At 41.7% G+C, this 27408-nt stretch overlaps 1 protein-coding gene across 2 annotated transcripts in view; it reads right to left on the minus strand.

Annotated features, from left to right (window-relative positions):
- Positions 1-8504: 8504 nt before the first annotated feature.
- Positions 8505-27408, minus strand: part of VWA8 (von Willebrand factor A domain containing 8) — a 368625-nt gene continuing 349721 nt past the window's right edge. For both annotated transcript variants that reach the window (XM_033436725.2, XM_004274556.3), the window contains 3 exons: positions 16857-16955; positions 15822-16060; positions 8505-13782 (listed from right to left, as the gene is read on the minus strand). In XM_033436725.2, the coding sequence (XP_033292616.1) occupies positions 13674-13782; positions 15822-16060; positions 16857-16955 (447 nt within the window). In that variant the 3' untranslated portion in view covers positions 8505-13673. The remainder of the gene's footprint in view (positions 13783-15821; positions 16061-16856; positions 16956-27408) is intronic.

Raw genomic sequence — 27408 nt, forward strand, 5'->3', positions numbered from 1 at the left:
ATATATACATATATTGAATCGTTATGTGGTGCACCTGAAACTAATATAATGATATATGTCAATTATACCTAAAAAAACAAACAAAGAACCCCTGATCTTCCTTAGAAGAGGAAAAAAGAGCTATTTTTCAAGGGATCACATTCCTTTTTCAGAGGCACTAGATTTTTTTGTGCTGAGGCAATAATACTTAAGGGCTTTTATTTTAATTAACTAATTAATTTAACATCTTTATTGGAGTATAATTGCTTTGCAATGGTGTGTTACTTTCTGCCTTATAACAAAGTGAATCAGCTATACATATGCATATATTCCCATATCTCCCCCCTCTTGTGTCTCCCTCCCACCCTCCCTTTGCCACCCCTCTAGGTGGTCACAAAGCACCAAGCTGATCTCCCTGTGCTATGCAGTTGCTTCCCACTAGCTATCTATTTTACATTTGGTAGTGTATATATGTCAGTGCCACTCTTTCTCTGTGTCCCAGCTTACCCTTCCCCCTCCCCGTGTCCTCAAGTCCATTCTCTATGTCTGCGTGTTTATTCCTGTCCTGCCCCTAGGTTCTTCAAAACCATTTCTTTTTTTTTTTTTTTAGATTCCATATATATGTGTTAGCATACAGTATTTGTTTTTCTCTTTCTGACTTACTTCCCTCTGTATGACAGACTCTAGGTCCATCCACCTCACTACAAATAACTCAGTTTCATTCCTTTTTATAGCTGAGTAATATTCCATTGTACATATGTGCCACATCTTCTTTATCCATTCATCTGTTGATGGACGCTTAGGCTGCTTCCATATCCTGGATATTGTAAATAGAGCTGCAATGAATATTGTGGTACATGACTATTCTTGAATTACGGTTTCTCAGGGTTGATGCCCAGTCATAGTTGATGACTATTGCTGAGTCATAGGGTAGTTCTATTTTTCGTTTTTTTTTTGCGGTATGCAGGCTTCTCACTGTTGTGGCCTCTCCTGTCGCGGAGCACAGGCTCCGGACGCGCAGGCTCAGCGGCCATGGCTCACGGGCCCAGCCTCTCTGCGGCATGTGGGATCTTCCCGGACCCGGGCATGAACCCGCGTCCCCTGCATCGGCAGGCGGACTCAACCACTGCACCATCAGGGAAGCCCTCTATTTTTAGTTTTTTAAGGAACCTCCATACTGTTCTCCATAGTGGCTGTATCAATTTACATTCCCACCAACAGTGCAAGAGGGTTCCCTTTTCTCCACACCCTCTCCAGCATTTATTGTTTCTAGATTTTTTGATGATGGCCATTCTGACTGGTGTGAGGTGATACCTCATTGTAGCTTTTTTTTTTTCGCGGTACGTGGGCCTCTCACTGCTGTGGCCTCTCCCGTTGTGGAGCACAGGCTCCGGACGTGCAGGCTCAGCGGCCATGGCTCACGGGCCCAGCAGCTCCGCGGCATGTGTGATCTTCCCGGACCGGGGCACGAACCCGTATCCCCTGCATAGGCAGTTGGACTCTCAACCACTGCGCCACCAGGGAAGCCTCTCATTGTAGCTTTGATTTGCATTTCTCTAATGATTAGTGATGTTGAGCGTCTTTTCATGTGTTTGTTGGCAATCTGTATATCTTCTTTGGAGAAATGTCTATCTAGGTCTTCTGCCCATTTTTGGATTCGGTTGTTTGTTTTCTTGATATTGAGCTGCATGAGGTGCTTGTCAATTTTGGAGATTAATCCTTTGTCAGTTGCTTCATTTGCAAATATCTTCTCCCATTCTGAGGGTTGTCTTTTCATCTTGTTTATGGTTTCCTTGGCTGTGCAAAAGCTTTTAAGTTTCATTAGGTCCCATTTGTTTAATTTGTGTTGATTTCCATTTCTCTAGGAGGTGGGTCAAAAAGGATCTTGCTGTGATTTATGTCATAGAGTGTTCCGCCTATGTTTTCCTCTAAGAGTTTGATAGTTTCTGGCCTTACATTTAGGTCTCTAATCCATTTTGACTTTATTTTTGTGTATGGTATTAGGGAGTGTTCTAATTTCATTCTTTTACATGTAGCTGTCCAGTTTTCCCAGCACCACTTATTGAAGAGGCTGTCTTTTCTCCATTGTATATTCTTGCCTCCTTTATCAAAAATAAGGTGACCATATGTATGTGGGTTTATCTCTGGGCTTTCTATCCTGCTCCATTGATCTATATTTCTGTTTTTGTGCCAGTACAATACTGTCTTGCTGCTGTAGCTTTGTAGTATAGTCTAAAGTCCGGGACCCTGATTCCTCCAGCTCTGTTTTTCTTTCTCAAGATTGCTTTGGCTATTCGGGGTCTTTTGTTTTTCCATACAAATTGTGAAATTTTTTGTTCTAGTTCTGTGAAAAATGCCATTGGTATTTTGATAGGGAATTGCATTGAATCTGTAGATTGCTTTGAGTAGTATAGTCATTTTCACAATGTTGATTCTTCCAATACAAGAACATGGTATATCTCTCCATCTGTTTGTATCTTCTTTAATTTCTTTCATCAGTGTCTTATAGTTTTCTGCATACAGGTCTTTTGTCTCCTTAGGTAGGTTTATTCTTAGGTATTTTATTCTTTTTGTTGCAATGGTACATGGGAGTGTTTCCTTAAATTCTCTTTCAGATTTTTCTTCATTAGTGTATAGGAATGCAAGAGATTTCTGTGCATTAATTTTGTATCCTGCTACTTCACCAATTCATTGATTAGCTCTAGTAGTTTTCTGGTAGAATCTTTAGGATTCCCTATGTATAATATCATGTCATCTGTAAACAGTGACAGCTTTACTTCTTCTCTTGCAATTTGGATTCCTTTTATTTCTTTTTCTTCTCCGATTGCTGTGGCTAAAACTTCCAAAACTATGTTCAATAATAGTGGTGAGAGTGGACAACCTTGTCTTGCTCCAGATCTTAGAGGAAATGCTTTCAGTTTTTCACCATGGAGAACGATGTTGGCTGTGGGTTTGTCATATATGGTGTTTACTATGTTGAGGTAAGTTCCCTCTGTGCCTACTTTATGGAGGGTGTTTATCATAAATGGGTGTTGAATTTTGTTGAAAGCTTTTCCTGCATCTATTGAGATGATCGTATGGTTTTTCTCCTTCAATTTGTTAATATGGTTTATCACATTGATTGATTTGCATATATTGAAGAATCCTTGCATTCCTGGGATAAACCCCACTTGATCATGGTGTATGATTCTTTTAATGTGCTGTTGGATTCTGTTTGCTAGTGTTTTGTTGAGGATTTTTGCATCTATGTTTATCAGTGATATTCTTTTTTTGTGCCATCTTTGTCTGGTTTTGGCATCAGGGTCATGGTGGCCTCATAGAATGGGTTTGGGAGTGTTCCTTCCTCTGCTATATTTTAGAAGAGTTTGAGAAGGAGAGGTGTTAGCCCTTCTCTAAATGTTTGATAGAATTCACCTGTGAAGCCATCTGGTCCTGGGCTTTTGTTTGTTGGAAGAGTTTTAATCACAGTCTCAATTTCAGTGCTTGTGATTAGTCTGTTTATATTTTCTGTTTCTTCCTAGTTCAGTCTCAGAAGGTTGTATTTTTCCAAGAATTTGTACATTTCTTCCAGGTTGTCCATTTTATTGGCATATAGTTGCTTGTAGTAATCTCTCATGATCCTTTTTATTTCTGCAGTTTCAGTTGTTACTTCTTTTTCATTTCTAATTCTATTGATTTGAGTCTTCTGCATCTTTTCTTGATGAGTCTGGCTAATGGTTTATTACTTTTGTTCATCTTCTCAAAGAATCAGCTTTTAGTTTTATTGATCTTTGCTATTGTTTCCTTTATTTCTTTGTCATTTATTTCTGATCTGATCTTTATGATTTCTTTCCTTCTACTAACTTTGGGGTTTTTTTGGTTCTTCTTTCTCTAATTGCTTTAGGTGTAAGGTTAGGTTGTTTATTAGAGATGTTTCTTGTTTCTTGAGGTAGGATTGTATTGCTATAAACTTCCCTCTTAGAACTGCTTTTGCTGCATCCCATAGGTTTTGGGTCGTGTTTTCATTGTCAATTGTTTCTAGGTATTTTTTGATTTCCTCTTTGATTTCTTCAGTGATCTCTTGGTTATTTAGTAGTGTATTGTTTAACTTCCATGTATTTGTATTTTTTACAGATTTTTTTTCTGTAATTAATATCTAGTCTCATAGTGTTGTGGTCCAAAGAGATACTTGATACAATTCCAATTTTCTTAAATTTTCCAAGGCTTGATTTGTGACCCAAGATATGATCTATCCTGGAGAATGTTCCATGAGCACTTGAGAAGAAAGTGTATTCTGTTGTTTTCGGATGGAATGTCTTATAAATATCAATTAAGTCCATCTTGTTTAATGTATCATTTAAAGCTTGTGTTTCCTTATTTATTTTCATTTTGGATGATCTGTCCATTGGTGAAAGTGGGGTGTTAAAGTCCCCTACTATTGTGTTACTGTCGATTTCCCCTTTTATGGCTGTTAGCATTTGTCTTATGTATTGAGGTGTTCCTATGTTGGGTGCATAAATGTTTACAATTGTTATATCTTCTTCTTGGATTGATCCCTTGATCATTATGTAGTGTCTTTCTTTGGCTCTTGTAATAGTCTTTATTTTACAGTCTATTTTGTCTGATATGAGAGCTGCTATTCCAGCTTTCATTTGATTTCCATTTCCATGGAATATCTTTTACCATCCCCTCACTTTCAGTCTGTATGTGTCCCTAGGTCTGAAGTAGGTCTCCTATAGACAGCATATATACAGGTCTTGTTTTTGTATCCATTCAGCCAGTCTATGTCTTTGGGTTGGAGCATTTAATCCATTTACCTTTAAGGTAATTATCCATATGTATGTTCCTATTACCATGTTCTTAATTGTTTGGGGTTTGTTATTGTAGGTCTTTTCCTTCTCTTGTGTTTCCTGCCTAGAGAAGTTCCTTTAGCATTTGTTGTAAAGTTGGTTTGGTGGTGCTGAATTCTCTTAGTTTTTGCTTGTCTGTAAAGGTTTTAATTTCTCCATCAAATCTGAATGAGATCCTTGCTGGGTAGAGTAATCTTGGTTGTAGGTTTTTCCCTTTCATCACTTTAAATATGTCCTGCCACTCCCTTCTGGCTTGCAGAGTTTCTGCTGAAAGATCAGCTGTTAATCTTATGGGGATTCCCTTGTATGTTATTTGTTGTTTTTCCCTTGCTGTTTTTAATATTTTTTTCTTTGTATTTAATTTTTGATAGTTTGATTAATATGTCTGTTGGAGTGTTTCTCCTTGGATTTATCCTGTATGGGACTCTCTGCGCTTCCTGGACTTGACTGACTCTTTCCTTTCCCATATTAGGGAAGTTTTCAACTATAATCTCTTCAAATATTTTCTCAGTCCTTTTCTTTTGCTCTTCTTCTTCTGGGACCCGTATAAATAGAATGTTGGTGTGTTTAATGTTGTCCCAGAGGTCTCTGAGACTGTCCTCAATTCTTTTCATTCTTTTTTCTGCTCTGCAGTAGTTATTTCCACTATTTTATCTTCCAGGTCCCTTATCTGTTCTTCTGCCTCAGTTATTCTGCTATTGATTCCTTCTAGAGAATTTTTAATTTCATTTATTGTGTTGTTCATTATTGTTTGTTTGCTCTTTAGTTCTTCTAGGTCCTTGTTAAACATTTCTTGTATTTTCTCCATTGTGTTTCTATGATTTTGGATATCTTTACTATCATTACTCTGAATTCTTTTTCAGGTAGATTGCCTATTTCCTCTTCATTTGTTTGGTCTGTTGGGTTTTTACCTTGCTCCTTCATCTGCTGTGTTTTTCTGTCTTCTCATTTTGCTTAAGTTACTGTGTTTGGGGTCTCCTTTTCACAGGCTAGAGGTTCGTAGTTCCTGTTGTTTTTGGTGTCTGCTCCCAATGGCTAAAGTTGGTTCAGTGGTTTGTGTAGGTTTCCTGGTGGAGGGAACTGGTGCCTGTGTTCTGGTGGATGAGGCTGGATCTTGTGTTTCTGGTGGACAGGACCACGTCCAGTGGTGTGTTTTGGGGTGTCTGTGACCTTATTATTTTAGGCAGCCTCTCTGCTAATGGGTGGGGTTGTGTTCCTGTCTTGCTAGTTGTTTGGCTTAGGGTGTCCAGCACTGTAGCTTGCTGGTCATTGAGTGGAACTGGGTTTTAGCGTTGAGATGGAGATCTCTGGGAGAGCTTTTGCCATTTAATATTATGTGGAGCCAGGAGGTCTCTGGTGGACCAATGTCCTGAACTTGACTCTCTCAACTTAGAGGCACAGGCCTGACTCCCAGCCGAAGCACAAAGACCCTGTCAGCCACACGGCTGTGCTCATTTGTTGCTGGGTGCTGCTTAATTACTGGAGAGTTTCTGTTGAGGATTTTTAGCCCTCTTTGAGTCCAGACCTGTCTGAAGCAAGGTCCTGGAGTAACACCCCACCGTATACAGCAGACAGCAGTCAGGACATCCTTAAAGGCTTTTAGAAACTGTTACATAACATCTTCTTCCTAAAGGCTGAATTACAGACACTTCAGAAAACTTTCTAGTAGAAGTGTGCTCAGAACTCATTCCACAAAAGGAATGTTCTGAGTTGAAGAGACTCACGTTGATCTCATTTCAGGCCTCACCAGGGTGGAGCTTGGGAATTCCACAGCTCTTAGCACTAGAACTTCCCCATGGCTTGCTGGGCTGTCCTGTGGGGCGCAGACCAGCTCTGCCTCTGCAAGGAGGAAAGTGGCTTCCAATAAATGCTGCAGCCTTTCAGAGGTGCAAGTTCTCTTTTGAAAGGTCCCCAGCTCAGGGCAAGAGTTCTTCTCTTAGCAAACTGAACAGGGCATAAAAAGGAATCCAATTTGTTCACTTCACCAGAGACATGGTTCAGGGGCTGTGGAGTAGGTTTCCAAAGTTGAAAGGCCTTGCCCTTGGGCTGAAGGCCCTTAATCATGGCTAGGGTATTCCCTCCCAGACATGTCTGCTGCGCCTGCTTCTGTAACCCAGATGTCAGAAAGGTAGCGCCTCCATAAGATGGAGGGCAAAATACAGGTGGAAATCTGATGTCTCTAAAAAAGCAAGATGAGTTCAATTTGTACCTATTTTTTAGATTCCACATATAACAGAAATAAAGTCACAGATGTAGAAAACAAACTTACGGTTACCAAGGGGGCAAGGGGTGGGGATTAACTGGGAGATTGGGATTGACATATACACACTAGTATATATAAAATAGATAACTAATAAGGACCTACTGTATGGCACAGGGAACTCTACTCAGTACTCTGTAATGACCTATATGGGAAAAGAATCTAAAAAAGAGTGGATATAGTGGTATATGTATAACTGATTCACTTTGCTGTACAGCAGAAAGTAACACAACATTGTAAATCAACTATACTCTAATAAAAATTAATTTAAAAAAAGGACTTAAACTCCTTAAAAAAATTAAAAAATTAAAAACAAGATGGAAGAGAACCAAGCCACCACCAATGCACACCCATGGAAGCCTTCAGTGAGTGCTCTCAGGAGGACCAAATACACAGCCCGCCATGTGCCCATGTCTCATGCCCTCCTGCTGTGTCCCAGGCCCATTCCTCTGCTTGAGTGCTGCTCCAAGTGGCAAACGTCCTCACCCCCTTCTTCTCCTCCCCCCCAGTCGCAGTCCTGTCTGAGGACCTTCATCTCAGCTGGGCTAGGAGGAAAGCCTGTGAATGAGGGATTCAAACCAAGGTGTGTGTGATGGATGGCCTCCCAGAGCTGTTTGCATTTTAAAGGAGGGGAGCCCCTCTCGCTGAGAAACCCCTCTCTAAAGATAGACTTCAGATGTGAGGGGGCAAGGTGCCAGGCCAGCTGTGCAGGCCTGTATTCCTGCCAAGTGACTGAATGTCTGCTTTCAGGAGGTTTTGTGGAGCTGTGACAATCTTCCACCTCTGCAGAGAGTTCTCTCCAGTTTGTAGGAAAGGTCAGAGAGAGAAGAAGAGATGCTTTAGTTCAGGCACCACACATTGAATATCACATCTTTGTACTCAAGCCTGCCATGTATGGACATGCATATTCTATCCGCCTGGAAAATAGTTGTTCAAAAGCATCTGGGTCCTAAGGGATGCTTTTCAGATAACAGACCATTTCTTTGTTCACTGCAAAACAAACAGCTGTATTTCCCCAGTGTCTGTGTCCATTAACTAAGCCTTAGGCCTTCCCAGGTAGTCCATCATCTGTCCTTTTAATTGTGTGTGCATACACCCTGGAATCTGGGCCTCCTGGCCTGCTACAGAGACCCTTGGATTCCTTACCAGCTCTGGGATCTATGGGGACACCCCCATCCCCCATCCCACATGCTGGGTGGCAAGGCCAACAGTGGTCAACAGGCCGCTTCCCCAGTGTTGCCACTTATTTCCACTGGTCCCTAAGCGCTCCTTTCTGGGCCAGCGTTTTCAGCGCTGAATTTCATATGGGCCAGAAAATCTTTTGTAAAAGGAAACGGACCACCTAGCTTTGTTGAGACTCACTCTGTTCCTGGAGACTGATGACGGACGATTTCTTAATTATTAGTTCCGAAATGAAGAAATGGTCAGTCTCAATAAATTAGCATTGGTATTTATTAATATAAATGTTACATTTGAAAGTCCAACTTGAATGTCCTGTCTGAGTAAATACACTTTATTTTTCTTCAAGTTTCAACGAATAAGGCTTCAAGTATGGTATCATGAGACCAATTACACAAAGGACTCTTGACAGGTTCATTACTTTCTCTCCACATTCCGGCCGGCATGACAGACACACTCGCTTTGGGAAATTCAGACAGACAGTTTCCTTCCATTTCCAGGTCAAGCTCCAGTTACTGTTACTAATGCTTCAGAGTTGCACGTAATTTCAATAAATCCTTATATTCTGGAACTCCTCTGGGGTCATACCTACCATCTTTGGAGTCGGGGTTTATTGACAAATCGTTCAGTTGTTCCTATAGGGGAAGAGCTGGCAGCTCCAAACCCTTTCACTGAAGCCCGTGAGAAGAACGAAGGGTCAGGGTGCCTTTGGTACCTGCTGAGGGCGGGATGGGGGGACCATGCGCGGTGGTCCATGCTTTTTAGAGCTGACAGGTCCCTTGCTGAGATTTCTTAGAGCAGAACACGATGTTCTCGCCACATTTTAAGGACCCAAGCCACCTTAAAAGAGTGTTATACTTTGCTCTGAGTGGCCAAATACCACAAGTGCCACTCAATTTTAAAATTATGTAACCCTGGCATTCTAAAGCAAATGTGCACGGCTGGGCCAGAAGAGACGCTGTCTCTGTTTGAAGGTGAAAGCCCCAGATAGCGTTTAGTCTCAAAAAAAAAAAAAAAAAAGAGTGTCAAATTGCTCTCATCTTGAGAGTTTGCTTGGCAAGCATTTTTTTTCTCCTCTGGAGGAGATTTTTGTTTACAGGATCTAACAATTTAAAAAAAAAAACACATACACAATTGCACATTGTTCAGCTGTGGCACAAAGGTCAGCTCTCAGCACACAGTAGTTTTCCAATTCCTGATCCTTTTTGATCCCACTGTGCAGATCAGCAGACATGGAATTTTATTTTATGGCTGCAAAATGCAAAGCAAGAGACAATGGGCAGAAATCTTGTGAATCATGATCCAACAGAAATATCTGTCCAACTGCTGGGGGGAAAAAGCCCTCTTGACCAATTCTAATGAAGCTTATGTAGCTTTTAGAATGCATATTCATTCAATAACACACTTTTGTTAGGGCGATTGATATACGTGCCAAAATTCTCTGTACAGTAGGGGCTAAAATGCGTGTGAGGTTGGGACAAAAATACACTGAGATGATGTGACTCTCTAAGACATACAAGGGACAAAGTCAGTTCTGTAGGAGTTAAAGGAACGTGGGACTTCAGTGTTAGAGATCATTTTGTCCAAGCTTTTAATTCAGAGATGAAGCAATTGAGGCCCACGAGTGACTAGCCCAAGTCTGCACAGGTAGTTAACAGCCGAGCAGCATTGAGAACTTCCTTCCTACTGACTAATTCTACCCAGAGTTTGGAAATCCTCCCACTACAAGATGGAACTTCGGAATTCCTTTCCATGACCTGTAGTACTTTGGCCACAGCAAGTCTTAGAAAAAAGGTAAAGGAAAAGCAACAGGTAAGAACTTTATGATATAACCCTGACCAGAAATTGGTAGTGAATTAGACCCTTCAATTAGTATTTTAAAAAGCCATCTATGTTAGTGGTTGGAATGATTTTTAAAAAGGGGACATTTTATTTCTTAATAACTTGAAGAAGTGACGTACAGTTTACTAAACACGAATGGACGTTTGACTATTCCTTAGATGCAATTCCAGAAAAAAATGTCTGTCTAGGCACGTGAGGTATCAGCTTAGACTTGTGAAATATCTCTTATAATTGCGATGGGAGGAAACAAATAGAAACGCAACAAATAAGCGAGGATGCCTCTTGCTCCCTGGTCCCATATCTCTTTCCTCTGTTCCCCGAGGAATTTCATTTTGGCTGATCTGACAGGCGTGAGAAGACACCAGGTGGAGGGAGGGTTTGGAGCCTCCTGAGCTGCCTCCAGGGACGCTGACACTGCTCCCCACGGAAAACCACTTCTACATGGCTCTCAAAGCCTGGAAGTTTGTTTAGAGTAAACCTTTCTGGCATTGATGGATTTCTCCTCCTGATGGCTCACAGGAAAGGGTGTAATGTAAAGAATTAAATGATTCATTCCAAACATGTGCTGGGCTCTGGTATGCCTGCTCTCACCCTCTTCTTGTGGCTGCGCTTGGGCTGCCTGTATGTGATGAGGTCATTTTGCTGGAGCACACAAAGAACTCCAGGGGGAAAACGCATCCTCTACTGAGACGATTCATGGCATTCATTCCTCCTGGCTGCCGGGGATCACAATGAACCCTCTCAGCATTACACGGGCTCCCTGAGGACGGATTTAGCTGCCTTTCTCTGGAACCCCCCCCTGAGGCACACAATGCGTTTATTATAACGTCCTGGCCCTAAGAAGGGCCTGGGAATAGCTTGGAGTGGCCTATAATTAAGTGCATTTAATAATAAAGGCACAACTTCTTAGGTATTGCAAGAAGTGAAAAGAAGCCCTTCATTTTCTCACTCTCTACTCCCCTCCCCCATCATCCTTCCCTCTTACAAATCAGAAAAGCCAGGGGTTACATATTTTTAAAAAATAACTTTTGCAAAGGATGTCTGGCCGGTGGGGAAAGGGAAATTAAATTACTTGAGAACATTCTTTCCATGTTATAAAAAAAAAAAAAAAGGCTTCTGCTTACCCAGGTAGTTACCCATAGGGAGGATTCATTAAAAGGCTGTTCTGTCAATCACTCTTGGATTCAACTTCCAAAGGCTTTCAGGGGCTGTGACCCTCTAGCAAAGGGGCACCCCTAGGGGTTAAGCTGCCCCTTGGATGGACACTTCCTCAGTTCTCTGTGGGCCCAAGAAGGAGCAGTTGGTAGTGTCCCTCCAGCAGTGTCCCATGTCCTTGGTCCCCACTCCCTCCTCTAAGTGCTCAAATCGTGCAGATAGTTTCTGAGCACCGTGGAGAGGGAGCTCTAGGAAATGTGGTCGTTTTGCAAGAAGAGAAACAGCACTGGGAGAAAGGAGAAAAAGGCACCAAAAGCTCGACATCTAGGTTTGCAAGAATAAAGCATGAGAGGGGACAGTCCAGGGTCACAGCTCTGCCCCTTCCCCTATTTTCTTGAAATTCCCTAAGCCTCAGTTTCCCTCTTTGTAAAATGAGGATGTTAATAGTACAATGAGTAGTTAGTCAATAGTCTAGAAGTGGGACTCTTGGGAAAGTGATTTAAGTTCTCTGAGCCTCACTTTCCTTATCTGTAAATGAGGCTAAAAAATACCTATTTTACATGCACTGTTGTGAGGATTGAATGGAATAATGTATGAAATCACTTAGCATACCTGGTACATAGTAATCAGTAAATGCTAGCTGCCGTTCTTATCATTATTGTTGTTATTAATGCAACTGCATTTTTTAAAAAATTAATGTTTATTTTATTTTTGGCTGAGCTGGGTCTTCGTTGCTGCGCACGGGCTTTCTCTAGTTGGGGCGAGTGGGCGCTACTCTTCGCTGCGGTGCAGGGGCTTCTCATTGCGGTGGCTTCTCTTGTTGCAGAGCACAGGCTCTAGGCGCGTGGGCTTCAGTAGCTGTGGCTCGCAGGCTCTAGAGCGCAGGCTCAGTAGCTGTGGCGCACGGGCTTAGTTGCTCCGCGGCATGTGGGATCTTCCCGGAACAGGGCTCGAGCCCGTGTCCCCTGCATTGGCAGGCGGATTCTTAACCACTGCGCCACCAGGGAAGCCCTGCTATTGCATTTTTAAAGATACTTCTTGGATTGAAATTGTTTGCACCATTGGATGATTCAGTACACAAAGCAAGCGTCTGTCTAGAGAAACAAGACAAGCCACGCAAACTTGCTGGGCAATACTGCGCTGGAAATCTGATTGCTTTTATTTCTTTGATAGGGAGATGGATTGGTGAAACAAATGCGTGTCATCTATTTTTCTTTCCTATAACGAAAGTAAAATGAATCGTACAATTCCCACTATGTATGGGTGAATAACTTACCATTATTAACAAGACTAATTTTTCCAACTTGTCTTATGAAAGCACAGACACAATGGTGCCCCTAGCATTTCGGACTTTACCATCAAAGGTGAAGAGAAACTTTTATTATATGGTTGGAAAGAGACTGACTTCTGCTGGAGCATTTGATTAAAAAAAAAAAACTGACATCGGGTCTATTGATAAGTAAAGGTCAGCCCAAGAGAGAATGGGAATAAAAAAAAAGAATGAGGCTTAAATATATATATATATTTATAGCTAAAGAAATCTCATTACCATTCAGTTCAAACATACTGCCTTGTTTTCACTTTGCTTTATGTAAAAACATAAGCATTTGTTATTTTGAGCATTACATTTTGGACACCAAAACGGAGGAGTGTGAAACTTCTGAGGAGCATTAAAGAAGGAGAAGAAACAGGAAACTTAAGGCAAGACATCCCTCCAATCCCAGCAGCACGGAGAATAGGACATTTGCTCCTTATTATTTAAAAAGCCTTTTAAAAGTCACGTGGGAAAGGAAGCAATCCAAGGATCTTTTGATTCCTTTCGGTTTTGGCTAAGAAAATGAAATTATTGAGAAAACCCAACCTTTTATAGAATATTGCCGTTGAAAGGACTTTTCAGTGGGTTAAATACTGTAAAGTCATTGTTTGTTGGGCAGTACAGAGTGGAGGAGAAAATAAAAATAATTATTGAAGAAGAGCTGGTTGGGTGAGTTTGCACAGACTTGTATTCCAGTGTCAGAATGTGGCATCAAAGGCTTAGTTTGCTGGGGTCACTTTTGTTATCCTAGGTGACCAGGTGCTGTGTTAAGGCAAAAGCAAGGTACTCTTTCCCTCAGGTTTTTGGAAATAGACCACGCACCATAGTTCTCAAACCACCTTCCCTTAACCCTGACCTTTTGTATAATGCAGGTCAACTCGCTTCCTCTAATGATTTGTAAACCCATCAATGGTTGTAGATTTCCATGCACAGGCCCCGCTCTGGTTGCTTCGCTGAACTCTGATTACTTAGCAAGCGCAGGAAAGCCTGGGAATGCCAGAATTAGCCAGTCATCACTCAGGGGCACTTTATAGACCTCTTCTTTTCTTCAGAATACTCTTTCTTCCTAGCTTATTTCAAATCCCAGGGTCATCGGGATGATAAAGGCCACTTCTTAAACACTGGACAGCATGGTGGAGGTGAAAATCTGTTGTAGAATCTGAGGGATGTCCTTGGTATCCATGGCAACGAAAGACCGGCCAGCTGGTAGAGTTCTCTGAAGCCTGTCAGGATGGATGGGGAAAGAAAATTACCATTGCAAATCAGGGCTCCCCTTCCACCTCCTGCCCCTGCAAACCTCAGCATCCGAATGGTTTCTTAGGAAGGGAAGTTTTCACTCTTTAATACCTTACCCCTGCCTGCAGTGGAACCCGCTGTCACTAGGCAACAACAGCTCCAGGGAGAGGCACACTGAAAGCACTGAACCGAAAGAAAGGTCTTTTCAGTGACAAAATCAGCGAATTTGCAAAGAAAAAATTCTCTCCTTTTTATTACTGTAATTTCCTGGTATTTTTATGTTCCCTGGACAGAACGGAGCCCTAGGGACCAATCTGGGACTAGCTCACCTGGATCCACTGAACGTGTTGGCCTCACCCTGTACTTCTAACTGCTTTTCCTGCCTTAGAAAACAGGTCTTGAAAAACGTTGCCCAGCCAAACCCCAAGTGGTTCTTTCTCTCTTCCTCTCTCTCACACGTTCTCTCTCTCTCTCTTTTTTGCCCCACATCATACAATGTGAAATGTAATCTGACTTATGCAATTGCTGTTTTGATGACACTGAGGTTATACAGGCTTATGATAATTTTTTAAAATGCCAATTTATCATTTGGAACAAAGGGACATTTTTGGAGGCAATATAAGTACAAGACACAGTTCTACCCAAAAGAACGCCTCCTTTCACTGTGCCAACAAAGTTTGGTTTTGGAATGACATTTAATAAAAGTCCACCATCCTGTGTAGTATCATACATTTGGCATGCCCAGTAGACCAGCTAATTCTGCAACATATCTTTTGCCAGTGGATGTTGGATCATTTCCCTAGGAAACCACAAGGGTATTATTGTGTTTTCTTAAGTATTCAAACAGGATCTGTTCACTAGAAAGACAAAATAGCTCTTTCAGCTCAACCAATATTTGTTGAGCTTGCCGTTTGATTCATCCTGGGCTCGTCCTGAAGACAACCTGAGTGGAAAGGCATGGTTTACGTTTGAGGACACGGAAGTCCTTGAAGAGGCTTACACATACAACTGAGAAAAAATGCAAATTCAGTTGTAATAAAGTGACTGTAATTACGTGATATTAAGTCTGTTCTTAGCCGTACTCTGCAATCCTGCAGCGAGGCGAAGGGAAGAGAAAAATATGTCAGCACTTTGGACACTAAAACATCTCCTAGTCTGTAGGACTCTGTACCACAGGGGGTGACAGGTAAAAGGGGTGGAGTAACAAAAGGTCTGTGGCCTTTTGTGTGGAGGCTGGATTTTTTTTTTTTTTTTTTTTGAGGAGGTATACTTGCAATTGCGTTTTCTGCTTCTTACAAGTACTTTAAGCAGAGAAAAACCATGAGTCTTCCTGTTTATAATTCAAGAAGATAAATGTTAGTGTGTTTAAGAAATAAAAGTGTTTCCAGATCTCTCCTTTCAGACTATCCACAATGGTATTTATTATCTGACCATAAATTTCTCTACTGAATAATCAGCATATTCAGGGCAGCATCTTACAATAATTACAGACATGCATGAAGGAGAAATATAAGAGAGAAGATGATCTATGTCTATAAATATGTAGACACACATATTACGTATTATTTACATATATGTGTGTCTGTCTACATACAATGTAGACACAGACACCCAATCTCTGATGCTAGGAAAACAGGAGATGTTTGCTACTTTGAATATGATTTGAGCATGAACTGAATAGAACTGAGCTTAGCACCTTCATGTAAAAGGCAAAATGTATAAAGTACTGTTTAATTTACTGGTGGACAAATCAATTTGCTATTTATCTTATTGTTGGTTAGTTTAAATATAAACCGAAAAATAAATAACTTGAAGTATTATTGCTCATCCAAATATAAGCTAGAACGTCCCATCCCCTCACCTAGACTCTCAGCTGCTTGAGGGCAGCAACTCTGGTTTCTGTTTCTCCTCCATTCCCATCCTCCCCCGCCACTGCCCCTCACGATGGGAAGCCCATGAAATGGCATGTGTCAGGTACTCAGTATCTCCATCCCTGCCCCCTGCTGCATCCTGGGATGACACTTACCTGGCTGCTTGATCACCTAAAGATCCAATAAAAATGGCAAAAGCATTTACTTGAGGGTTGCTTGTCAGGATCTGGGCAAACTTGGCAGGATGTATTCCATAGCGTGACAGGTTGGCATCACTTAAGACAATGACAAAGTACTCGTCAGCTTCTTCTTTGACGATTTCCTTGATGGCGTGTTCCGTCCCCTCTAATGTGTGGTCCCCACTCATGCAGAACTGAGCGTGGGCGTGCATCGTCTGGGGGGAAGAGACATCGTACAAAGGCCATGAACGAGAAGCTCCCTTTTTTAACAAACGTGATGATTTTTCTATTGACAATGAGAAAGCACAAATACTCTGAGCGAGTTCTATTTAATTTGCACCTTAGTGTGACAACAATACACAGTGATATTTGAATGTGGTTAAGACTTTCATTAAAAACAGGAAATGTTCCAAAACTATCCCATTTGGCACTGATTTTTAAGGCTCAAGCTGCCATTTAAAGTGAGAAAATGTAAGAAAATATGAAACTTGGTATCACACTGGAGAATGGAGATGACACAGAAGAAAAATAAGGAATGGGTTGAGTTTCCAATAAACAAAGTTACAACACTAAACACTGTACTTACATCAATAGCAAGGGAGGAAATTTACTTGAGAATCACGGTGAGTGTGTTTCTATTGTATATCTAAGTATGTGAAACTGAATTTATTGTTAGAAAATACTAAGAAATACATAAAATTTGGGTTAGAGAGTACTCTAGAAGGAGTCATTCTTTTCCTTCTGAAATATAGGGGGCTGAACAGAATCCCAATACAATCCTGAGTACCCTAAAAATATGTAGGGAACAAAGTTTAAGTTTTGTATGGTGTAAAAAAGGAATTTAGGCATGATCAGTGCTTTCTCAGTTTAACGCTTAAATGTTTGTGAAACAGAAAGTCGTCTTCTTTCCTGTAACTGCTGCTTCTTCAGTGAATCTTTTCAGTGACCAGAAGATACTTTACTGAATCTGGTGGAAGTTTTCATGATATAGAGGTAACTGAATGTACTTACCCTGAGAATTTCCAGTCTTTGCTTATCGTCCTTGGGGATTTTGTTAATTGGAACTAGAGCAATGTTGTAGCCATCTCCAGAGTGTCCAGCGATGTCATACTATAGGCAAGAGAATCAGAGAGTTAGAAGCCTCTGTCCACTAAAGAACTGTCATTAGACCTATAAGCCTCCAACTCCTTGGTTTGTTATTGCCCAGAATTGCTCAACATATGGCCATGGAGAAAAGCAGAGCGATGGATGTGTGTTTATCAACAAGGCAAAACAATTCCAGGCTCCTTCACTTCTGGTCAGTCCTTGTGTGATCTCTGCTTTCCAGCAGGAGGTAGAAAGTATGATGAGGGCTACAGGGGCTACCAAGAATTCCATTCTTAACTTTTAGGGGAGAGTTAAAAAAAATTACACACACACACACACACACACACACAGAGTAGTAGGCAGAATTCTAAGGTGGTCTCCAAGATTCCTGCCCCCTGGTATACACAGCCTATACAATCCTCTCCCCTTAAGTGTGGGCAGGACCTGTGAATATGATATCACTCATGATTATGTTATGTAACGTTCTGTGGATGTGATTAAGGTTGCTAGTCAGTTGGCTCTGAGTTGATCAAAACAGATTATCTGGGTACGCCTAATTTAATCACATGAGCCCTTAAAAAGTAAGGGTTTTTTTCTGGCTATTAGTAGGAGGGAAAGACAGGGAGATTTGAAGTGTGTGGGGGATTTGACATGTGGAAGTTATCTGTGGCTGAGATGGTGGGGACCACAGAGCAAGACCCCAAGCATCACATCTAGGAACAACCCTGCCTGAGGGCCAGTACAGAAACAGAGACCTCAGTTCTACAACTGCAAAGAACAAAATTCTGCCAACAATCTGAATGGGCTTGGAAGCAGATTCCTCCCCAGAGCCTTTAGGTGAGAGCCCAGCCTGGCTGACATCCTGATTTCAGCCTTATGAGACCATAAGCAGAGAACTCAGCTGAGCCTGGCCGGACTTCTGAACTACAGAACTATGACTTAATAAGAAGGTATTGCTTAAGAAGCTATGTTTATGGTAATATGTTACACAGCAATAGAAAACTAATACACATACTTTTTTCCTGAACACAAAAGTGAAACATTCACTGCAGAAATGATAGAAAAACACAACAAAAGAAAGTAAAAATTATCCATGATCCCATTACTCAAAGATAACCTCTGTTAATGTTTCCTTGTATAAGTTCTTAAGCTTGAATTTCCTTTCAATATATGTGTAAGGGGTTGCACATTCACACACATACTTGTCTGCGTCAACATTATTTTTAACTAATGGATAATGGTGACCGTGTGATTTTATAATTTGCTTTTCTATTTAATAGTGCATGACACAGATTTTTCAGTTTAGGAAATACCTTTTAAATTCCCTCTCTCACAATACACAAGAGAAAGTCCTGTCTGTTGAGAAAAGGCTGGAGCTGAGAGAAAGGTGCAGCATTTTTACAGAATCTGGAAAGAAATTGGGGATCTGAGGCAACTATAATTGGGGCAAGGTGATTTTCTCCAATCATGGGGTTTGCCCCCAAATTCCCTCTTCTCCTCCCATCTCCCTCTAAGAATTTTTTTTTTTTTTTTGTGGTACGCGGGCCTCTCACTGTTGTGGCCTCTCCCGTTGCGGAGCACAGAGCACAGGCTCCGGACGTGCAGGCTCAGCGGCCATGGCTCACGGGCCCAGCCGCTCCGCGGCATGTGGGATCTTCCCGGACCAGGGTACAAGCCCGTGTCCCCTGCATTGGCAGGCGGACTCTCAACCACTGCGCCACCAGGGAAGCCCTCCCTCTAAGAATTTTTGTGATGCTGATATAAAGACTGGAATAGACCTTAGGGTATCTGAGCAACTGGGGGATCTGCAAAGAAAATTCTGGGTATGGGTCTGGGGCAAAATATTTTAGGGATTACTTGGAGTGTTATGGGTCAAAATGCTTAAGAATTACTACTGTCTATTCACCATCTGACCATCAATAAACAGCTGTCTTTTGAACACCTACCATGTGCAAAACACTACTTAAGGTGTTGAGGGCAATGCAATGATTCCTTTTCATGTCTATTCTTTTTTAACTGGTGAGGTTTTTGAAGGCAAGCCTGTATCTTATTCATCTTAACGCATTTTAGTATCTATGAGTGGGGCTGGTCTGTTAATTGCTGAAATATTTTGAGAGAGTTTGCAATCAAGTTGGGGCATTAAGAAGCTTTCCTTTCCCATGTGGGCTACATTCTTTTACAAATAAGCTCTTTGGAAGCTGGAATGCATTTTTTTTCTCCCAGCACTCACGTGATAAATGGTGGTTAGCCCAAGCTAGCTGAAGAAAAAAAACCAACCCATAACATAACTGAAACCGTTGTATGAAAAATGAAAAGTAGAAACATTTCTGCTGAAATAATTTTTATGTAAAAATAAGAAGTCAGAAGGCAGTTGGGTTACTTGGGGAAGATAAGCTCCATTCTAGACACGCTGGTATCGTGCGTTCAGGGAGATATCAGAGAAGAAACTTATTTCTTGCTGTCTGAAACTTGGCTGTCATCCCTAGGAGGGAGAGGTGCAGCTGTCAAGGGGAAATGCATAGAGAGAGAAGAGCAAAGGACCCCCTCAACCGAGCCTTGGGGAGTATCCTTGTTGGGGTGGAAGAAAGACACAGGGCAGAGGGAAGAAGGGCAATGGCAGATGCGGGTAACCGGGATGGCCCTGGAAATCAGTGTGTAGCGTTTCAGAAGCAGCTGTGCAACTGTGCTGACTTACACTAACGATAACCATCAAGGAGAATGGTGACTGATGACTTCTGGGCATCAGAATCCATGGTGACCTTTGTGGGGATAATTTCAGTGAAAGGTTTGTGGTATAAGAAAGAGAAATAGAACAGCAGCTAGATGGGTATTGGGGGAGAGGCGTCTGCGTTTTATAGGCAGCAGAGCGGAGGCAGTGGGGAAGGAGATCAGGGTCACAGTCAGAGGGTCAAGTTTGGAGCGGAATGGAGGACACTCCTTTTTCTGAGACTAAAAGGAAGGTAGAGAGAATGAGAGTGGATAGAGACAAGTGTATAATTGAAGAAGTAAGTGGACAAATGAAGGCCCATATAGGATGTCTAAATATTTGAAAGCTATGAATCAGGCTACAAATTGTTAAATAAAATACATTCTGTCCTCCACCTTTGATAAACATACATTATAATGACTTGGAGAGCCAGCGTCAAATTTCGAATACTTGGATTCTCGAAGCTCTGTGCTAGAACGTGGCTGTGTGGGTAGTCCTGGCCCCTGGCTTGCAGCCCACGCCCTTCTCTTTCTGTAGCTGGCTCTGTCCCCCACCACGAGGTGCCTCACATGCACGTGTGTGGACACCCGGTCCTCACGTCCACATGCCATCACAGCCTTCAGTCATCCTCAGCTCTGGGTGCTCACACAATTGGCCAGTCTGCCCCAGAAAGATGGACCTAACAAAGAGGCCCAACGAGCAGACTTGGGGTCACCCGAGCAGGATAGCTGGGGATCCCAGGAACTGGGAGCATGATCTAGAGAAAAAGCTCTAAGTGGGCTTGTCCCTTTGGCCCCATAGATTCCTCCCCCGATGGTAGGGGCATGGCCAGAGAAGAGCCAGAGAGGGGCCTTGGGCAGGGGCCAGGGACATTATTCTATGCCTGGTTTTAGGGTGTTTTTTAAAAAACACAAAGGATGATACAAAAGAATTGTGAGGGAAATTTACCAATACATCAAAAAAGCTCGGCAGTAAATGCTTTCCAGGGATGGAACAAATTCCATATACGAAAAGAAACTCTATGTATAGTTTGCTGTCCACGTAGTGAAAAGGTAGCAAAACTTGAAACCTAAAGGCGGCCCAGCTCTGGACGATGGATTACTATAGGGGAGTGCTGGCTTCAGGACATGCCTGATCAAGGTCACCACGGGCTCAGTGCGAGGATTGGCACGGATGTGGAGAAAACCTGCACGATTCCTCCATGGAAACATGTGCCAGGCCCCGTCCAGACTGATCTGACAATAGTCACGGCAGGAACGTTTTAAGCCAAGAATAAGGTTCTCCTGAGAAGGTGCCGGGCAGGCTGCTTTCATTAGGGGCCTGGTGAAGTAATCTGTTAAACGGGAATCTTACACGTAAGGGGGTTAGATCAGTTCCTTGAAATATATATACATATATATATATATATGTTAGACTTTTTCTTTCCCTTTAACTGATGGTTAAAGTTCTTACTAACCCGATGACCATGGGTGACACTATATAAATAAAGATTTCACCATGTGGTCTGCTTACAGGGTTGACATAACTGGTTACTGCAAGGAAAAAATGTTGCTAGTTAATTATTAAACAAATAGCAGTCAAATAAATTGTTGGATGCTCGTTATCAAAAACAGACTGATTGAACACTCCAGAAATAGTTTAGTCACAAATCCATCTACCAGTTGATTGATCTGTCTATCATCTACCATTTAATTATCTGCCCAGGAGAAAAAAAAGCATCCTATACTTTTTCAGGCAAATGAGATAGGTGAGCTGCAGACCTTCCTTTCTTCCTCCCTCCTTTCTTCCTTCCTTTTCTTTCCCTCCTTTTTTTCCTTCCTTTATTTGCAGTAAGGAAAGTGCAATTTGCAGAAGGATCTGCCTTTGTCTGGGCCTCGTTAGTATTGCAAAGGCTGAGAAGACACACCTAAAGGACAGGATGGGGCTTATAAAATGGTTTGCAGGCTCTGGTTCTCATCTTCCAGATGGGCTTGGGGATTCTTCTGTGCCCAAAGTAAATAAACTGCTTGAGAAGAATTCAAAGTACATCCAAATGTGGAGCATTCCCTGGTGTTACTGCAGATCATTTTAAGCTTCCATGAAAAACAATCCTTCTATGTCATAATTATCTAGTATCTGCTCTCCAAGGATCCCAACACGTTTTACAGAGAGCTAATCCTCAAAATTGCCTGGGTTAAAGGAAAAAGTATATGAACTATACTTATTAGTACTTAGTATTTCTAACGCCTGCTTCTGCCATTCACCCAGTCTGCTTCTGCCGTGACCACTGTCAAATCAGACCTGATAGGGTCTCAAGCTTGCTTCCAAGCAGGAATCGTAGGAGTCACTAAACAAGAACATTACTTAACATTTAGATCATAACTTTTTCTGGGTAGCTCAAAATTTTTATGATCATGATTTCTGCGCTCTTCAGAGCATCCCTTAAATCTCCGTGGAGTCTCGTATTTAACATCCAACATAAACATTAAACCACAGCAGTAAAGAAAAGCCTCAACTAGAGAGGAACAATTTTAATACTTTTTTTGATTTAGAAACTTGTTTAAATGCCCTTTTGCTATATTTTCTTTTGAAAATCTCATTTGTTTAGAGAAAGGTATGAAAAATGAAAACAAATGCTGAGTTTCAGTGCAAGACACAAAGATTTATCACCAGATTAGGATGATTTATAATACTTAGATGACAAAGAAAACTTTGCTTCAAACAAAGAGCGACTAGCATTTTTATGATTAAGATTTGTGTTTAAATTTTTACTGGGAAGGATAATCATTTGCTAACTTTAGGAGAAGTTATGTTTGATTACTTATCTATATTTTAAGTAGGTAAGAGAATCCTTTGAGGCTATTTCGGAAGCCTGATGATGTGTGAAATTCGAATCTCCTTCTAGACATACAAACCCACCATTCTTAGGTGGCACTGCTGACAGCCGGCAGCAAAGGATTAGAAGATAAATATAATTTAAAAGGTCAAGAGATGTGCTAACAGACCGCTAGGGTATAGTCAATAATCTACAGTACTCGTTAGCTAACCTTTCTTCTTATGGAAGTTAATGTAAAGAGAACAATGTTCTGAAGGTCAAAGATTCTAGACTTAGCTCTGACTTTAACAAGGTTTCGACCTCAGGCAAGTCACCTAACCCCTCCAAATCTTGTTTCTACCTTATAAATAATGCTGGTTTAGATGACCTCTAACATTGTATGCTTGTAAATCACTTAACCTCTGTGACAAGTAGGGATAATCTCTGTTTCACCTAACCTCATGGGGTCATTGAAAGGATAGGACTATACATTTAATGAGTATAATGTCAACATTCGTACCATCCTTTATGGTTTACAAAGTGCTTCTGGATATCTCATTTTGTTCTGATTCTCTCCACACCTTTGGGGTGGGTGTTATTAACATCATTTCCCAAATAAAAAAATCGATGCTCGGAGATTAACAGACTTTCTTAAGGTCAGAGATCTAGTGCTGGCAGAGGTGGAATTCAAACCCAGGTGCTCTGACTCTAAGTCCAATGCTTCTACTATAGAGAAGTAACCATTCTCTAACTGCTCCCCTGCCCCTCCGCCCTCTCCCAATCTCTGTTTAGGCTTTTTGAATAGTTAGATTGGCCAATACTTCCACATCTACAACTGAGTCAATTCTGAACTCGTGTTTAACTTTGAATGGATTCAGAGAAGTCTGTACACCCTTCTTTGGTCCTACATTCAAGCAGCAATAAGAATTTATTCAGGGAATTCCCTGGTGGTCCAGCGGTTGGGACTCAGAGCTTTCACTGCCATGGGCCTGGGTTCAATCCCTGGTCGGGGAACTAAGATCCCACAAGCCGTGCGGCACGGCCAAAAAAAATAAATTAAAAAATTTATTCAAAGCCTGAGCCTGATAAGATGATAGATTTCCATTTCTAAACATTTGAAACATGCCTGAGACATTGCGGAAAGGTGAATTACAGATGCTGAACTCCATTTTTGATAGAAGGAATTTTTCCCAGCGGTGCTGGTTTGTGAGTCACATATTTCCACATCTTTCTGACCAAGATATCTTTGAGAAAAGTATGTCTAGTATACCTCTTTTGGATGATGGAGTGCTAAGGGGAGGAGAAGACAGAATACTTTATGTAAATGGTCTGTTTACTCCTAAATTACAGCTTTGTAAATATACTGATTGGGCAGAAATAAGATGGCTGCAAGAACAAGGGATAAAACGTGAACAAAGGGAAGGCCCTGAAGTGGGAGATGTCTGACATCCTGGCTGTTTACAGTTTAGCTGTGTGACCTTGGGATCTGCATCTTGATTTCCTCATCTTAAAACAAACAGGTTGGTGAAAATAATTTCCAAGATCATTTCTGCTCCCCAGGCTCTATGAAAATTCAACAGGCACATCCAAGAAATGGAACGAAAAAGTCTGCTTCACTTAATTGTAGGAACACCTGTGCCTTGTTTTCTTCTGTCAAGGGAGTGAATCATTCAAATCTAAGTGAGGATTGATGAAGGCTTTTCCAAAAAGAAAGCCCCCAGAGTCTGTAAGAAATAACAATCCAGTATTGGTCCTAGAATAGCAAATTTCTAACTCTGAAAATTTTTTAAGCAGTGGAACTCTTTCTCCAAATGAAATATTGCACAAAAGTGCAGATTGTGAAATGTCATGCAATATCAATATAAGTGGAATTATTTTGGTTGAATTGGGGATGGAGGGGGAAGGGGTAAAAAGTGCTGCCCACACACCTCTGCCCTCCAACATCCTTCAAGGGATCCTTTTACTCTGTTAGGGAGAATGCCCTGGTGGTCCAGTGGTTAGGATTCGGCGCGTTCACTGCCGAGGGCCAGGGTTCAATCCCTGGTAGGGGAACTAAGATCCCGCAAGCCACACAGCCGAAAAAAAAAGAAAAAAAAAAAATTCTGTTAGGAAACCACGACCTTAGAAGTGGTTTATATGTCTCCAGAGAAACAATACATTTGAAGTTGTTTTTCAAAGTCCAACTTCTCAATAAGTCAATAAATCTATTTTCCAGTGTCACTATTTGAGTGCTCAGTGAAGAAACACCTAACTCTTGGTGTTCAAAGTTATTAAATACTTTGAAGAAAAAATAAATAAGGCATTAAGAGCTTTTGCAAAGGAGGTCTACTTTAAGGTTACAGTGAAAACATTTCCAAGGGCTTGGAGACATCAAGAGGAACAAACTGGAATGAAGGTAAAGGAACAAAATGCTTCCTGACTTAAATGACATGGTTCCCGTAACCGTTACCATTCCACTTTTCATACCAGCGTTTAAGTGCTATGTGACCATCAAAAATTCTGCAGATCATAAGATTAGAGGACTTTATGCTGATTATTAGCAAATAATGTTGCTCCTGTCTTAAGCCTACTGTAAATGCTGTTCTTGAGAATAATTGAATTCAGTGGGTAGAACAATTATGAAAAACTTAAAAAACTCCAGATGCCTTTGAAATGTGTCCTGCCATTGAATTACCTTTCCTTCTCAGTCATTCTCGCTCAAGGCTCCTTTCCTTCTCAGTCATTCTTGCTCATGGGTCATGCTAAGGTGGAATAAAAGTGGAGGCTGACTCCAAATGAGCCTCCTGGACTTGGACTCTAATGACCCAGAGCCCAGGAGCTGAAGGCTGTGGGGGAAGAGTCCAGATCTGCAGGCCAGGCCACTGGCTTCTGAATGCTTCAAAGCAAATACAGACTAGACAGCTTTACAATGGAGGGATAACTACAGGAAGACCACATGAAGAACTTCTGGAACTGGGGAGTGGGGAGTCTCAGCATACACTGCTGAATTCCTAACATGTGATGCCATCCTGGGCTATGGAATATACATTTTTCACTGGGAGCTCCTAAAATTGTCATTTGCTCATGCCTCATTTTATATTTGCTGAGTAAATGACGTGCTTTCATTAGTTATTTGTTGCCCTTATGCTTCCTTCAAAAATGAGAAAATTGGGCTTCCCTGGTGGCGCAGTGGTTGAGAGTCCGCCTGCCGATGCAGGGGACACGGGTTCGTGCCCCGGTCCGGGAAGATCCCACATGCCGCGGAGCGGCTGGGCCCGTGAGCCATGGCCGCTGAGCCTGCACGTCCAGAGCCTGTGCTCTGCAACGGGAGAGGCCACAGCAGTGAGAGGCCCGCGTACCGAAAAGAAAAAAAAAAAAAAAAAAAGAGAAAATTGAAGTACAGAGAGATTAAACGAATTGGATAAGATCATATAGTGTAAAGACACAGAACAGAGTGAACGGTACTCTGTCACTTGATAAATATGCATCAAATGTCTCTGAGAAGACACCAAGAAAGTATCAACAGTGGTAACCAGCAGGGAGGGTAACTGGGAACTGAGAGAGGGAAGCAGAGGCTGACTCTTCACTCTGACTCCTTTTGTGCCTTTTACACTTTGTACTATGTGTACCCATTACTTATACCTCAAAATACTTCATTATAAACAGGCAAAGTTCTCACAGAATGCAAGTAGGTTCCATCCCACCACCTGCTCACCCCATACAAAGGAGGCCTGGCGAGCCCCAGCAGAGCCTGGATAGCCTGTGGCCACTCAAAATCTTAGTTATGTTGGCAGGGATGGTGGGAAGATTTTACAAAGTCTCCAGGGTAGCTGCTGTGAGAGAAAGCCTGTTAGGAGTTCTGGAAATATAGAGACAAGGTAAATGGTACCATGAGAAAACAGCTAGATAAATCCAGGATGAGGGATATTCTACAAGACAAATGATCTACACCCTCAAGAGAGTGACCATCATGAAAAGCAGAATGGTAGTGGTAGGAAAGGCGGCTGCTACAGGTTAAAAGAGGCTAACAAGGGCTTCCCTGGTGGCGCAGTGGTTGAGAGTCCGCCTGCCGATTCAGGGGACACGGGTTCGTGCCCCGGTTCGGGAAGATCCCACATGCCACGGAGCGGCTGGGCCCGTAAGCCATGGTCGCTGAGCCTGCGCGTCCGGAGCCTGTGCTCCGCAACGGGAGAGGCCACAGCAGTGAGAGGCCCGCGTACAGCAAAAAAAAAAAAAAAAGAGGCTAACAAGACATTATAATCAAAAATAAGGTGAGGACTTTGACTGGATCCCAGATTGTAGGGGGAAAAATAATTAGACACTATTGGGATGGTTTATATTCTATAGCTCAGGATGGCAACCATTGGAATACTCGGGAAAAGTGAACATGGATTCGATTTTATAAGATATTATAAAATTATTGATGATTTTTTTAGACGTGATAATGGTATTGAGATCATTTAGGGAATGTCCTTACTCTTGGCAGAAGCATAATGAAATATTTAGAGGTTAAGTATTATGATAGTTATAACTTACTTTCAAATGGATCAGAGAGAAGAAAAAGACTGTGTATTTAGAGAGAAACATAAAGCAAACGAGGGGAGAAAATGATCACTTGGTGAATCTAAGTAAAGGCATATGGGTGTTCATTTTACAGTTTTTTCAAATTTTTGTAGATTAAAATTTTTTCAAATTAAAAAAAAATTAGAAATAAAGGGGAATGTTTAAAAACAAAACAAAAAAGGGAAAACAAGGAGAAGAGACCTGGGCTCTATCCTATTCTGTCTCCAACTAGCCTTCTGACTTTGGGCAAAGCCCTTGATGTTTCTGGGTCTCAGTTTCCTGTCTGAGGAATGAGGAAACTGGAGGGAATGACCTGAGAGGTGACCTCAGCTCTAAGTGCCATGGTCATAATGAGGAATTTGCAGGCACAGGACTTGCAGTCCTCTCTCGTCCTGTCTTCCCATTCTGATCCCTCCAGATACCCATCTAAGTAC

The sequence above is a fragment of the Orcinus orca genome, chromosome 18 (genome assembly GCF_937001465.1).
Source record: "Orcinus orca chromosome 18, mOrcOrc1.1, whole genome shotgun sequence".
NCBI lineage: Eukaryota > Metazoa > Chordata > Mammalia > Artiodactyla > Delphinidae > Orcinus > Orcinus orca.